Genomic DNA, 14,463 nt, shown 5'->3' on the forward strand with positions numbered 1-14,463 from the left:
GTTCGGCTGATTTTGGAGTATCAATTTTGAGCCGAACCTAGTGTATGATTTAGAGAAACACTATGTTCGGCTAATGCGACTTTGCTAGATTTTGTTCGAATTAGCCGAACCTAAATTCGTCAGTTACAGAGTGACGTTCGGCTGATAACTTTTCAGCCGAACCTCAGTTTTTTGAAAATATACCTAGGTTCGACTGATAACTTGTCAGCCGAACCTACGTATATTTTCAAAAAACTGAGGTTCGGCTAAAAAGTTGTCAGCCGAACTGTTCTTCTGGTCAGTAGATCTGGGTTTTAAAAATTCAATTTTTTGATAGATTCAACTTATAAAAAGAAATTAAACCTCGTATAGAAGTCTACCTCTGATTTGAATCACACATTTTGGTCACTTCTAATCACTAAAATCGCAAAATTCAAAATCCAAGTTTTTTTCTTCACTTCTTCGTCTTCTTCCTCTCAAAACCCCCAACTCTCTACATAAATTTGATTTTCTACTAATTCACCATTAATTATTTAATTTTTAATCAATCCTTAAAATTCTTAACTAATCAAATCTAATCATAATCATTAATACTAATTATGTAAGGGTAGTTATGCTATTATCAAAAAGGATGGATAAGGGGTGATGTTGTTTTTTATTTAGTGATCCTATTTTGACATTATTTAGTATGCCTCAAAAATAAATAAATTCAGTATGCATTAGGGCATTAGGGCTTATGGGTTGGGGAGTTTGGGGGGCGGCCTTTACAAAACCGGTGTTTTATATCGGGTTGTTCTTCTGGTCGCTTGAGAGAGAGAAAAATGGCTTGAATCGATCATTTCCGCCCGTGAAATCTCCAAACCCCTAGATTTGTCCGAGTAACGAGTTCATCTCTCTATATTCTAAGTCGTCAAGAAATTCAAAAATCAGGTTATATTCTTTGATTAGGGTTTTAATTTTTCTGTGGTTAGCTTCATTTAGGTCTGTTTGATTAGTTTTCGATTCAGATGTAGAACAATTTCAGGCTGTGATTTTTTTTTTTTTGTGTAATTTAAGCATGTACAAGTTTGAGATTATACTGTGATGATTCAGCTGGAACCTGAACTATTAACATATTAGTTGTCATGGTGTACTGTAGTGTTTGTACACAATTGTTGATTTTCCATTGATATTGGACTGCTGTTCTATCCTTATACAGATTTCATAGAACATTTTTAGACCCACTTTACACATCAGCCGCATTATCTACATTCGTAACTTGCTGTTACATACAGCTTAAGTAGAGTATCTGAAGTTTCAGCACCAGTCGAGACTGTGAGATTGACAAGAGACAGGGATACATATGCAAATATGATAGAGAAATTATCATGTCAAGGTGATCTCATTGTCATGTAGAGAGCCTTATATACTTAGCGTTTGTCCTTAGTTTGTTGATATGAATGATAAGATTGTATCTGTTGCCATGGATGCTCATGTGAGTATGTTCTATGGTATTACTGCTGTTGGTCTTAAAATGTTTAGACCCACTTTTCTTCTTGATAAAACCCTTCTCCATGTTGGAATAGGCTAGTTCAAACAACAGATTACCCATCTTAATTATTGTGCTTGTGGAGATATTACAAGGATGTCGTTTTCTTTTTGCTGTTGAAAGTATCATACTTGACTATATCTGTTATTCTTATGCATAATTTATCTCCTGCATGTATATTAATCCTTGATATCCTAATTAGGATTAAGTCTTTTTGTTCATGACGTGCAGATCCCTTGGTTTTTTTCCAACCAAATTTTGTATCAACTTACCGATATAGTTTTTATTCATGTCGTTAGTCATAAGAGTTTTTACGTTCTGTGCTTGTATTGCACATGTATTAGCTTCTCCATCTCAATCTGTTTGCATTTACTTAAAGTGGGTGTGACTTTTACAAGTGGATAAGGAGGGAGAGGTTTATCTCGATATATATATGTTTTAGGGACTCGTCGCAGTGGGACTCATGTCGTAGTTAATTCCATAGGTGCACAAGAATCGTTACTTCTGTTGATCTTTGATAGGGAAGATACAACCACACCATAAGCATTTCTTCTAGCTTCACTGACAGTTTTAACTCCCAATTCTAGAAGTAAAATCTTTTGTGTTTGTCTATAAAAAAAGATCATCTTTCAATATTTAGGTGTCCGTCGTATTTCTTATTGATAGAATTGATTTACCTCAATAAAATATTAGAAACCTAATCCAAACTGTATGTTCCTTCTCTGGCTTTTTGTTGATTACAAATTCGAGGTGATCATTGAATTGCACGCTTGATTATTTTTTTCTAACTTCACTAACAGCATATAACTTAGCCACAACATGGGGTGTTTACTGACTCTCGATCAGGATATCTTCTACATTTTCTCCAGTAATTCTCTTCTTATATTGAGTACTTAGCAAAGACTTGTAGCTAGACTGTTAGTCTTGTCATGGAGAATATGGATAGTTAACAGAATCAAGAATGTAGCTGAAAGAATATCTGCAAATGAGCTAGCTATGTACTACTTGATTGGTTGAGTTATTTTGAGAATGATATTAGATGCTTTTGTTGAACAAATTTGAGCTGTTCGTTTAGAGGTACAAATGTCGAAAAATAGCTATGGAATGTGACCTAATTCTATTTTTCTAGATGCTTTTATTGAATAATTAACGTTTTGAAATTGGGTCTGCTATCTTATGCTCTCCCAGTGTCTCCTATTTCATTAACCTTTCCATATGTTATCTGACCCTGGAAACAAATTATCTGTCTCCTGGCCTATTCCATCGTCTGTAGCCTCCGTCTTCCCTCAATTGAGACACCTTAACACTAATCTTCATTCTCCTTCACGCCCTAACCATACACCATAGCTAAGGCGTTTCGCTCGACTGGTTGGGAGGTTTTAACTTGGATCTTTTTTAATTCTTGTACTCGCAACTGGTAGATTTGCCGTCTATGAGCTTGTCTAGGTCAGTTCTTCTTGCCCGTAGATTAGTTGTTTACAGAGGTGTTTATTGAAGAGAGTTAAAATTGTGCTGGGATGGAGTTTTGTTTGTTTTGTCTTTGATATTTATAATTGGTGTCATAGTGATGATCTGTTCTTTGATTTCAGTGTGTTTGTGGTGTATCAGTCCTTTATACCATTAAGTTGATTGCTTAAGGCACTCACCTAGGTCAGTTCTTCATTATTGACGTAGTAGTTTTCCATCCAGCAAATCCAATTTTTTCGAGTTTGTGCATAAAGAAATTCTGATGTTGTATGTAGAACAGGCGTGGAGAAGACACTGTAGAACACCTCTCCTCCAATCTACTTTTGTTCTTTCAGTGGACGCCTTCCTCCGTAACAACTACTGACGACTCATCCCTTTGGGAGAACGTCTTTGTTTAATTGGTAGGGCGTACTGCTACTTCATTATCAAGTTAGTGAGATTTATGCTTAAAATTGCATCTCTATCTTAGCACTTTGCGTACTAAGTGTTCATGATATGTTTGTATGACAGTCTAAGCACATATGGGGCGTAAAGGGAATCCTATTGCAGTAAGACTTGATGTGAATCGTAAGTCAGATTCAAGTTGGTTCAGTGATTATTATTACGGGAAATTAGTGTATCAAGATGTCAATCTGAGATCCTATCTCGGTTCCATACGTCCACCTACGAAAAAGACCTTTGGCTTTCGTCTCGGAAAGTGTGTTATTCAACATTTCCCCAAAGTAACAGTTGTTCATAACTTTCTTCCACATCGACCAAAGACACTAGATCGCAAATCCACCTCGAAGGGTCAGTGGTGGGCGTTTGGGAAGGTCAAATCAATCGAGCACAGTGATACAGAAGAAAACGAAGTAAGGGATGCAGGGAAAAGAGTCAAGTCAGTCGCAGCCACCAACCAGAAAAAGAAGCTGGCTAATGGATATCATGACCAGTCAAATCCTTTGAGAGAACTTCGAATCAGCGGGGCCTTAGGACCAAAGGCCGGAAATGACATAGCCTTCCTGAGGGATGACTCCTTCAAAAAAACGGAGTGCTTCAAGTTCTTTTTCCCAGATAAGTCCAGCTCCTGCGGTAATCTACTGCAGAGGGTCCCTGCTGTACGCCCTTCCTTGAGTTATTTGGTGATGCATGACTTACTGAATGCAAAGAAAAGAATGCATTTTGATCCCGTCATAGCTCTCAATCATTTCGTGACACGAGGCGCAGCTGAACCATCTACGATAGAGGGATCAGAAGGAGGGAGATTAGATCAGAGAATACGTTCTCGCATCGCTTTTTTGGTAGAAAACTCGAGCAGCAAGTCCTTGAGTGAAGGCAAGTTGACCCACTTCATTCGCCAAGCTAATGATCTTCGTTACGTGGGAACAAGAAAAAACAGTATCTCACTCTTCCCTTTCTTCGGTGCTACCTTTTTTTTCCTAAGGGATGGAGTGTATAAGAAGCATTTGATTGAGGATTCTCGGGAACAATTCCTAGGTCAATTAAGAACCAAATGTTGGAACCTCTTGGGTAAAGAGGTGAAATTGATAGACAAAGTCGTAGAACAGGGTGAAGTTGGAGAATTGCTCAAGGGAGTCGAGATGATGACAGAGATCATCCTGAGAAACAGAAGAATTCCTTATGGGTACAACTCTTATTTGAATGAATTGGAAAAAATGCGATCTTTTGTGTCTGATAGAACTGGGGCTCATACGCTGATTGAGTCGGTGAAGATCAAATCCGTCTATCAAAGTGCTTCTCTGATTGCCCAAGACATAGCTTTTCAAATGATGAACAGAAAAAGAACATTCCGCTCCATCTTTGGTCAAATAGTAAAGGAAATTCCATTAGTCATGCCAAAAGGGGTAGATGGGATTCGTGTTTGTGTTTCAGGTCGATTAAGAGGTGCGGAAATAGCTAGAAGTGAATGCGGGAAGTATGGAAAGACATCTTGTAATGTATTTAACCAGAAAATCGACTATGCTTTGTCAGAAGTTTCTACTCGTTACGGAATTTTAGGTGTCAAAGTGTGGATCTCATATAGCCAAAGGAAGTAAGAAAGGGATCATTCCACAATGCTGAATAATAAGTGAGAATCAAGAAGGTATGTTTGAAAATCAATAGATGCCTGTTGTTTGTACACTTCTGGTTTCAGTCATCTGTTTCTTTTAAACTGTGGTTTGTTCTGTGGCATTTGCTAATCAGGAAATAAGAGGATGCACGGTTCAGATTTAGGAGTCTTCTTAGTCGAATTATCTTTGTAGCTTAATTATGTTACAATCCAAGAACAATCAACTAAGTTAACCGTCAATTGTTTTGTTTGTTAATCCAGGTTCAGTGGCAACTACGACTATGCAACCTGGAACTGGAGCTTTTGGAACGAGGAGCACACTTTATCAGAATTGACAAGGTCATCAACTAAATACTTTATTGCAGATTGGACTCTCTGGGCATGTTGCATAGTGGTAGCGTAGGATACAATGAGAAGATTGCTCAATTTCTCCTGGGCTATATATTAACTCCTACAAGTCCGACCCTGCCTAAAACTGAACTTGATCATCATCTAATTCACTTTCAAATCGATTCCTCTGGCAAAAAAGAGAATCTCGGTGACCTATTTTCTTCTTATCTACTGTTTTAAGTTTATAATGTAGTTTGGGTGGTTGCAGTGCTCCTGCTCACTTCCAGAAATTTTCCCTTTTAAGGTTTTCAGTTTTCCTCTGGTCTCTTTCATGCGTTTTGTTATCTTGGTACTGCAGAAATCAGACTTCCCTTGAGAGATTTGTGGCAATTTTTGGTAACGGCTATTTTTTTATTTTTTTTGTCACTCGCGGTTACTCCTCCTTGAATCGTTTTGAATTTGATTTTAGTTCCTTGGACTTTATATGCTGTTCAGTAGAAAAAAACCCTGACTTGTGGATAACTGAATGGGTTTGCTTTGTGATGGCTGATGCTGTTATTAGGGTATAAGTTGATATAGAGAATTGCTCTAAGCAAGTATGTATTTTTGAAGCAGTTTAATTAGATTTGAATTCACCCCCATTCTCAAACTTAATCACACCACACTTTTGATCGAACACATTGATACTCTTCATAAGATTACACTCCAATTATTCTTTTAAATTCGTAATAACGAAGAAATACAACTTGCAGTTTAATCCCACGCACAGTTCGTCACGTTTTTTTTTTTAATTCATTCGAAACAAAATCAGACCAGAGGAAGATTTCTTTCAGTGCATTACAACTTGATTAACAAGAAAAATAACATCGCGGTCGAGCTAGTTGCACTTAAGATCGTTGACCTGAATGTATGTAGTGGTGTGCGCAAATATAAATATGCGAAATTAACAAGTTGTATCAACTTTGATCTCGTGATCTACATTTTTGATTTTTGCTCTTCTTTTTAGCAAATTTCTTAATATTATCATATGCATATTCGTCGTCCCTTTTCATCGAAATAATCAAACTAATAAGTACAAATACACATGGATTATTCAACAATGAGAACTCCTTCGGCTTCTTCTCCTTCCTCGGCTTTCGCTGCCAGTACTTCCAATAATGCAATAATAATTCTGCTACTATATTTTAGCTTTCTGGTTACATTATGTTCTGGTTCCGTTCTATACCCGTCCGATATGTCAATAGCAGTTCTCATAAAAGTTGATCCCTCCGGAAACGGAGATTATGTGACTATACAAGACGCCATCAATTCTGTCCCGCCTGACAATTCAGAATTTGTTTTCATATCGCTTAAACCGGGAAGTTACAGGTACTGTAAATACTTTATGTCCTGTTTTCTTTAGTTGCTTGGTAGAAGTGAATCCCATAACAATTCAGTTACTGTGCTTAAATAACAGGGAAAAGATCGTCGTACCGGCTGATAGGCCCTTCATCACGCTTAGTGGCATGGACGCGGATACTACCATCATAACATGGGACGACGGAGGAGATATTTATCAGTCTCCAACGTTCACTGTTTTCGCTTCTAATTTTGTGGGAAGATATCTCACAATTCAGGTATGCTGTTGATTTCTCATGTTTGTAATATTGGTTTAAATAACCAGAGGAGCTCTGAATTTCCTCTGAACAACTTTTTGACTGAAAATTGAGACCATGGTGGTAAATACAGAACACATTCGGACCGAGCAAGAAAGCGGTCGCACTGAGAGTATCCGGAGATAAAGCGGCGTTCTACGGGTGTAGAATTCTTTCTTATCAAGATAGTCTCCTGGACGCTCACGGAATGCATTATTATAGGGATTGTTACATAGAAGGTGGAACTGATTTCATTTGCGGAAATGCAGCTTCTGTTTTCCAAGTAAGTATGCAACTTAGCCAGAGAATTCAGTGACTATTCACAATTCATGGTTCTCATTTGATGAATTTGTTAACGCAGAGATGTCATTTACATTCACTCTCAAAAGGAACAGGCGCTATAACGGCACAAGGGAGGGCGTCACCAGAAGAGAACACCGGATATATATTTTTAGGATGCAGTATAACAGGGGTAGGAACAGCACTACTGGGAAGACCATGGGGTGCTTACTCTAGGGTCATCTTTGCTTTAACTTACATGCCATATCATGTCATTTTACCTGTTGGTTGGAATGACTGGGGTGATCCGACCAAACAAAGGTACATACTGGCTAAACTTCTAGGTAAGACGATTTTACACATTGAAATTCTGCTCTTACTAATTGTGATTTTGTGTTTGTGAATTTTCAGTACTGTGTATTATGGGCAATACAATTGCTATGGAGGAGGAGCAAATGTGTCAGGAAGGGCTGAATGGTCGCATGTGTTATCAGATGAAGAAGCTGCACCTTTCCTGACTAAAACAATGATCGGCGGAAGAGATTGGCTTAGACCTGTCCCAACCAGGTTCCATAAAATGCCTAATTCATCTCCTACTACTACCACAACAACAGCGCCACCGCCAGCAGCACCACCACAACAACCAACAACGGAACAACCTTCTTCGCTGGCTTAGAATTGAAATTGTCATGTGAATTTCTTATCCTTGTCAAATACTAGATTCTTTGACAGATTTGTGCAATTTAACAAATAAACTGTTTATATGTTTTAGAGTCCAAAATACACTGAACCAGCAAGTTCTTACACACATGCGAGCAAAAAATTTAAAAATACTAGCTCAATCAAAATGGCTGTAAAGGGCATTACTTATCGAGTATATCGCGGCAAATAATCGATGCGAACCCCGTCAACGGTAGTGTTGACTCCGGAACCATTTCTAGGAACCAATGTAACCAAAATGCTATCATCTTCATCTGCTTCAAGATCTTTTAGTAACTCTGAGATTCCCAACTTAAAATTAGTCTTCCTCTTCCTTTTAATCATTGTATCACCTTCATTCATGATCTTCCGGACTCCGTGTTGTAAGCTAACGTAAGTCCCTGCAAATTCTCTAGACTCTGGACCAAGATTGATATCACTAGTCCTTTCACTGCCGCTGAGCAACACATTAATGTAAACATCAAACTTCACATACATGTCCTTCTTCACGTCTATTCCGTAAACCACCAAAACCTCTTCCTCTGCTTCCACTTCTTTCTTGCTTCTACTCTTTCTCGGCCTATAAACCCTTACTCTGACATTACTGTCTAAAGTTCGACCCGCAGGCTCGAAGCATGAACTCTTTTCAGTCACCAACTGCAATACATTGTTCAAATTCTGATCGGCTCTTGTGCTGTAATTCTTCATGTTCATCTTCAGTTTGTTACGAGCGATCTTCGGTGACATTGAAGGCTTGGGTTTAGCATTCAACCAAGGTAAGTCGACATCCTGATATCTGTAACCCATGTCAGTTATGTTCAAAATTTGGTGAATGCTTACACGAACGAGCTGCGACTTCTCGTTGTGGAAATAGAAGTATGCGTTTAGCCAGTCAGGATCCACTATATCTTTTTTGTAATTCGCCATTTTTCTCCAGACTTCCCAGAGCCTATCAATGTTGGCATGATGTGCATAAAATGTAGGATCCCTAGCTGCTGAATAGAAGACACCCATGTTTTCATTATAACGGTTGGCGTGCTTGCCTACCCAAGAATGCATTGTGTTGTGCGGCGCAGCTTCAATTGTCCCCCGCCCAAGACATTCACCGGCTTCACCGACTTTGAAAGGGCAACCCATGAATAATTCACTTGTTGTAGCACCAGAAACCATTTGGTTATACATGAAAGCAAGGTTACTTGATACTAATTCTTGGCTGCTGAGTTTACTTTCAGTCATCTGGTAATTGAGGTCACCTATGGAGTTCGGAGAGATGTGCAGTGGATTACGCTCCGTGTCGACCAATGCTCCTTCCCAGTACATACTAGGCATTGACATTCCCTCCGGCGCATCCCACTGCCAGAAAGGCAATGCGAAGTCTTCGTCTCCAATGAGACTCCCAATGATTTTCTCATGGAAGTATATCATCATTCTATGCCAAGGAAAGAAGTACCATGTCTTGTGGATATCAACCTCGATGGAATTGGAGTATTTCTGGTTGTAAGAGCCTGTGCAATAGAGACAATGCATATTAGCTTGGCGCATCCAGTTTCTCGGGTCGGTGTAAGGTAGAGATTTCATGATCGCCACGGCTTTCTTTAACTTGGCTATGTATTCATCGTCAACTAAATGAGCAGGTCTGCGAACGCGGAGAGTTGACGGAGGTGGTAGCACGAAATCAATAACGTGTTCTTCTGATTCAGGTCTAGGTGGACAGCAATTCACCATCATTTCACCTGGTACTGCGTAAGAATCATGACAAGACGATAAATTCGGACTAATTACTCTACGATCGAAATCAAATTCTCCATGGTTGTTTTCACTATTTATCCCGGAATTATATGACAAATCTTTTCCTCCCAAAAATCCATCAAAAATAATGTTCTTCACCCAGCCAAACGCTTTAGAAATGTCTGCGAACTCATTTTTCAGTTCAGCTGTCTCCTTGAAATTCCTGAACATAAAATGTGTACAGTAACTTAGAGATTTTCAAGATAATTAATTAGTGAAAATTACTGAAGGAGATAACAAATGATGGTATACGTATTTTGGTTGCTAAATAGTAATTTCTTGAAATACATGCCATATACTGTAAATTAAATTTGTCAGCTAAAAATCATGATTGATCTAGTACAGAACCCGTGACAGAGAAAGATAACAAGAAGTGGATGGATACTTATGGGGCTACAAAGATAACAGGCACGCAAATTAATCACTGACAAAGATATCTTTAGCTTAGCTAGTTGATGGAGAAGGCAAAATCTGGTGTGGATCCCAATCCGATCAAAGTTAAACCCTTAAATTGGTTCCTAAGATTTAGGTAGGGCCCACATGTAGCAACAGTCACTTCATCATCAGTAGCACAGAACTGTGGTTGCAACATACTGTAGGATTAATAGCTAGTATCTATTACTGTAGATGGTACCGGTTTCTTTCCTCCACCGGTCAAGAATTCAGACTACGGCAATACCTCACAGAGCTGATGATAAAATGAAGTCACATCCAAACTAAAAGAAACAGCCTTAGAAGAGTAGTTCCGTCCTTCAAATCCGATAACTGCTGTTAGTTTTAGCAGTATAGCAGATTATAGATGCATTTGGTTATGACTTATGAAGGAAAAATATTAATCATGGACAGATAAGTTGTGAGAAATAATGAGCGAACATACATACCCAAGATCCCGATTGTTCAGTTGTTGCTGGAGATATTTTATATCTTGGTTTTGATCATTTACATAGAAAATCATGAGAGTAAGAGAAACCGCAGCAACAAAACTTAGCATCATCAGTACGAGAACACCTTTAGTACTTCCCATCCATTTCACCGTATTTCCTTCCATGGTCAGCTGCTGGTTCGATCTGATTGACCAAACCTAATATTTTAACGGATGAATCACAGCCCCTATTCAGTATGTTGTTTATCAGACTGGAACTTAGATGGAGCGAGAAAGAAGAGGACTAGAAAAGGAATTATGGAACTTTTGTAATGACAAGTAATGGTGTACCTGAGCAACTTTTATATAGTACCTACGAGAGACATCTACACCATACGTTCGTTCTACGTACACTTTTTGGTCTTTCAGAACGTGGTAGGTAGTATACACTACACATGCACCTTTTTTTTCTTTGGGTCTTTGTAACATAAAAATTCAATACTATTTGCCGACTGCTGAACTAAGAATGACCGAGAAAATATTCTGACCAAAATTCATTGAAGTTGCGGTGCTCTCAATGGAATAGGTAATGTGCTTTGCATCAAGATTGCTACGTTACACATTTACATTTTACAAATTAAATGTAAAATAATTAGCTTAGAGACGGCCAAAATTCCAGACCCACATATATTATACATGGTCATTAGTTTCCAATGAAACACATCCTGCACTTCCATTGTCTGCATACGTAGTTGTCTACACCACAACCTGTACCTAACCGCATCCAAGGAATGGAAGCGACCACATATGTATGTATTTTTATTTTTACGAGGATCGATCTTATCGTTTAATCCTGTATTTAATTCGATTCTTTCTGTTTGGTTCTTTCAAATAATTTATTTTATTTGAAAGGAGGGGTAGATTGAAGATTACATGTAGAGAAAAAAAAAAGAGAAGATAAATTCAGACATCAAAATATTGAAAATCTCACCAAAATATTATCTCCTCGCATTTATAATTCATATAGCAAGGAGGAAAAATAACAATCGAGATATATAACCTGGCTAAATTGGGTCGACTACAGGGCAAAAAAAGGTCACTGAAAGGTAAGAAAAAACACCCCTTATCCAATTATTTTTAAAAATGACTAATTTATTTCTTGATTAATTAGCGTTAGTCGGATGATTAATTGATGTTTAATCAAATTAAACTAGAGATTAACTAATTTTGATTCTTCGTCAAAACATGGAAAAGATTTTTTTATTTTTTTATTTTTTTTGAAAAAACTTGCCCAAAATTGGTGGACGTTCATACTCATATAAACCGATTGATGTTTATAATACATAGAGCGTCGACCGATTGTAAAATTCAAGAGTTTTTATGTGATTTTTCTTGCCAGAATCGGTTTACATAAATGCCCACGTAAACCGATTGTAAATCTGGGCATTAATTTTTTCGACTGTTTTGCTCATAACTTCTTCGTCCGATGTCGGAATGACCTCATTATTTTTGCATTCAATTCAAAATTTCATGCTTTACAATATAAAGATAAAAATTTCAAGATTTGTGCAAAAAAATCAAACATGGTTAATGAATCGGTTTATGTAGGTGTACCATATCTACCGATTTTGGGGAAGATCAATAACAATTGGTTTATGTGGACCCTTAAATAATCCGATTGTTAGCAAAATCAGGTTATGTGGACATACATGTAATCCGATTCTAACCCAAAAATTATACAGAAAAAAGGATTATCTCTTCCGTATCAGAATCGGGCTATGTGGACATTAACATAGACCGATTCTGGTAAACCCAGAACACTTTGATTTAAAAAAAAAATATAATTTTGAGTGATTGCATGTTGTTAAAACCTAATTTAGTTTGGTTGGTTGCTAGAAAAGTACTTGATTCGTGCCATTTGATTTTGATTTTGATTTTATATTGATTTAAGTTTTTAGTTGGAGATGGATATGAATTTGAACTTGATTTTGATTTAAGTTTTTAGTTTTATAATTTAGATTTTAATTTTAATTTTTAGTTTTATTAATTATTAGGATTTAATAGGGATACATTTGTCGTAGTAGTATTTGATAAAGGGCAGATTGATATTTTCATCCCTTGAATATATATTTTTTGTCCTGTAGTGTAGGCCCAAATTAATTGGGATAGGCCTCAATTTGGCCAAGATATATAAACTCCCCTTAGAGCAAGAGTTATGGAAATGAAACAGTTTAACAAAATAGGACACAAATGGATCTAGTATAAGAATCAGAAAGGCTCATATCCTCCAAAAACTCAACCAATCACTCATTCATCCCAACTACGATGGAGAGTTCGAAAAAAATTTAGTATATAGAAGTGTCGTATGAATATTTTTTACACAAAATTGGTTAAAAAGACCAAAATCAATAATTTTTGGGTGAAATAGACTGGTAGGTTTTGATACTATTTATATGGACAAAAATCAAAAAGATACTCCATTTTGGATATTTCATTTAACATTTTTTTTATATATTTTATAACAGATGACTATATTGCCCTTAAGAGATTGTTCTCTCTGTTTGCAGCTTCAGGAAGAAGGTGAGAAACCAATTTAAGAAAAACTATATGCAGTTCATACGAAATTTTGATGAAGATAGTAATTAGGCTTGGATGAAATCCGGGGAGATAAAAATATGGTTGAAGGAACTAATTTTCTTCCATGTATATTTATTGTCTTGTAAGAGAGATTAACAAGGATTTCATTGGTTAACCCAGAACATGAGATTGGGTTAGAGTTTAATATGAAATTTGTTTGGTTGGTAGGAAAATTATCAAGGAAACGGTTGTTCCAAAACTAGAAATGAGGTGGTGTTGTTGCCGATGGTTTATGGTGATGAATGGTTGTGATTTTGAGTATTTTAGATTTTTTCAATGGGAAATGTTTGGTTCTTATCCAATTTGAGTATGAAGGTTGAAGAGAAGCTATATAAGCAGAAAAACAGAACAACAAATGCCTAACTCTCCATAAACGCCTACAAGTTGCTCGATAAAAGTATCAAGAGAGGAAGAAGTAAAAGTTCTTATCTTTCTTTATCTTTGTAAATCTTTAGTAGTGTATCCTTCTTTTTAACAATCAATAACATAGTAGTTGTGTTGTTTTTGCTTAGTTTGATATTAAAATACCGGTGTGATATAATTTCACGCCTAGAGTTCATCTCAAGCACACATATGAACATTTTAAGTTTCAAATGTTCTGGGCATCAGCTTATACCAAAATTGTGTGTTATTCAATCTATTTTAAACCGGAAAGTAGTGCAGCAATAGTTTGTGATCTTATTGGTAAACACTAGTTGATTTCCACTAATGTTATTTGTTTTACGTACATCTCTAATTAAACCATTAAAGTTCTTTTAATGAGTTTAGTTACATCACATATTAAACCAGAATCCTTCGATTAATTCTAATAGGAAAACATATTTTCTTTAGGATGTGCCTGGTTTCATCTTGTACATATCTGACAAAAATAAATTTTGCTCAGGATGTATCTGATTTCATCTTGTATATTTCTGACAAAAAACAAACTTTTTTCAGTATAAAACCAGGTTCATCCTGAACATTTCTGACAAGATCGTACAAATAACACCATAGGATGATGTATGTAAGTTCTCATATAAACTCACACTGCAGTTGAGATGCATATAAATAAAGAATGTAAAGATAATAGTTTACAAGCAATTAAATAAAAATAAAAAAAACTACAAGAATAACTTTTTTTTGGCAACCTTGTGCTAAACAAATCAACCGAGCCAAATAGTCTTAGTTCTTGCAGTTAATCACATCACGCCAATTTTGCGTTCTTGATTCA

General features: G+C 36.8%; 3 protein-coding genes across 10 annotated transcripts; 2 read left to right on the top strand and 1 right to left on the bottom strand.

Moving 5' to 3' along the window:
• The first annotated feature begins 720 nt into the window (after positions 1-720).
• On the top strand, positions 721-5,780 carry LOC113288661 (ribosomal protein S3, mitochondrial-like). 8 transcript variants are annotated; one of them, XM_026537771.1, is made up of 6 exons: positions 721-909; positions 1,178-1,354; positions 3,097-3,157; positions 3,250-3,375; positions 3,485-5,057; positions 5,286-5,780. In XM_026537771.1, exon 5 carries the CDS (start codon positions 3,496-3,498, stop codon positions 5,008-5,010), a length of 1,515 nt encoding a protein of 504 aa, XP_026393556.1. In that variant the 5' UTR covers positions 721-909; positions 1,178-1,354; positions 3,097-3,157; positions 3,250-3,375; positions 3,485-3,495; the 3' UTR covers positions 5,011-5,057; positions 5,286-5,780. The 8 variants fall into 8 exon arrangements, with proteins under 8 accessions (XP_026393556.1, XP_026393558.1, XP_026393559.1 ...); XM_026537773.1 differs by having other exon boundaries at positions 3,255-3,375; XM_026537774.1 differs by lacking the exon at positions 3,097-3,157.
• A 658-nt stretch (positions 5,781-6,438) lies between these two features.
• Positions 6,439-8,073, top strand: LOC113291221 (putative pectinesterase 11). The gene is made up of 5 exons (XM_026540780.1): positions 6,439-6,722; positions 6,811-6,970; positions 7,083-7,271; positions 7,350-7,588; positions 7,679-8,073. The coding sequence occupies exons 1-5, from the start codon at positions 6,439-6,441 to the stop codon at positions 7,941-7,943; spliced, it is 1,137 nt and encodes a 378-aa protein (XP_026396565.1). The 3' UTR covers positions 7,944-8,073.
• On the bottom strand, positions 8,001-10,959 carry LOC113288662 (polyphenol oxidase I, chloroplastic-like). Its single transcript, XM_026537776.1, has 2 exons — positions 10,636-10,959; positions 8,001-9,917 (listed from the first exon to the last, which is right to left on the bottom strand). The coding sequence occupies exons 1-2, from the start codon at positions 10,800-10,802 to the stop codon at positions 8,135-8,137; spliced, it is 1,950 nt and encodes a 649-aa protein (XP_026393561.1). The 5' UTR covers positions 10,803-10,959; the 3' UTR covers positions 8,001-8,134.
• Positions 10,960-14,463: the final 3,504 nt, after the last annotated feature.

Source organism: Papaver somniferum, chromosome 6, assembly GCF_003573695.1.
Source record: "Papaver somniferum cultivar HN1 chromosome 6, ASM357369v1, whole genome shotgun sequence".
In the NCBI taxonomy this organism is placed as follows: domain Eukaryota; kingdom Viridiplantae; phylum Streptophyta; class Magnoliopsida; order Ranunculales; family Papaveraceae; genus Papaver; species Papaver somniferum.

What these genes read in the sequence shown, in the direction of transcription:
- LOC113288662 (XM_026537776.1), bottom strand. Translation starts at nt 10,802, where the DNA reads ATGGAAGGAAATACGGTGAAATGGATGGGAAGTACTAAAGGTGTTCTC. An exon ending in CTGAACAATCGGGATCTTGG is followed by an intron (nt 9,918 to 10,635) that starts GTATGTATGTTC and finishes TTTTATGTTCAG; the next exon opens with GAATTTCAAGGAGACAGCTG.
- LOC113291221 (XM_026540780.1), top strand. Translation starts at nt 6,439, where the DNA reads ATGGATTATTCAACAATGAGAACTCCTTCGGCTTCTTCTCCTTCCTCG. An exon ending in CTTAAACCGGGAAGTTACAG is followed by an intron (nt 6,723 to 6,810) that starts GTACTGTAAATA and finishes CTTAAATAACAG; the next exon opens with GGAAAAGATCGTCGTACCGG. An exon ending in ATGCAGCTTCTGTTTTCCAA is followed by an intron (nt 7,272 to 7,349) that starts GTAAGTATGCAA and finishes TTGTTAACGCAG; the next exon opens with AGATGTCATTTACATTCACT.
- LOC113288661 (XM_026537771.1), top strand. Translation starts at nt 3,496, where the DNA reads ATGGGGCGTAAAGGGAATCCTATTGCAGTAAGACTTGATGTGAATCGT.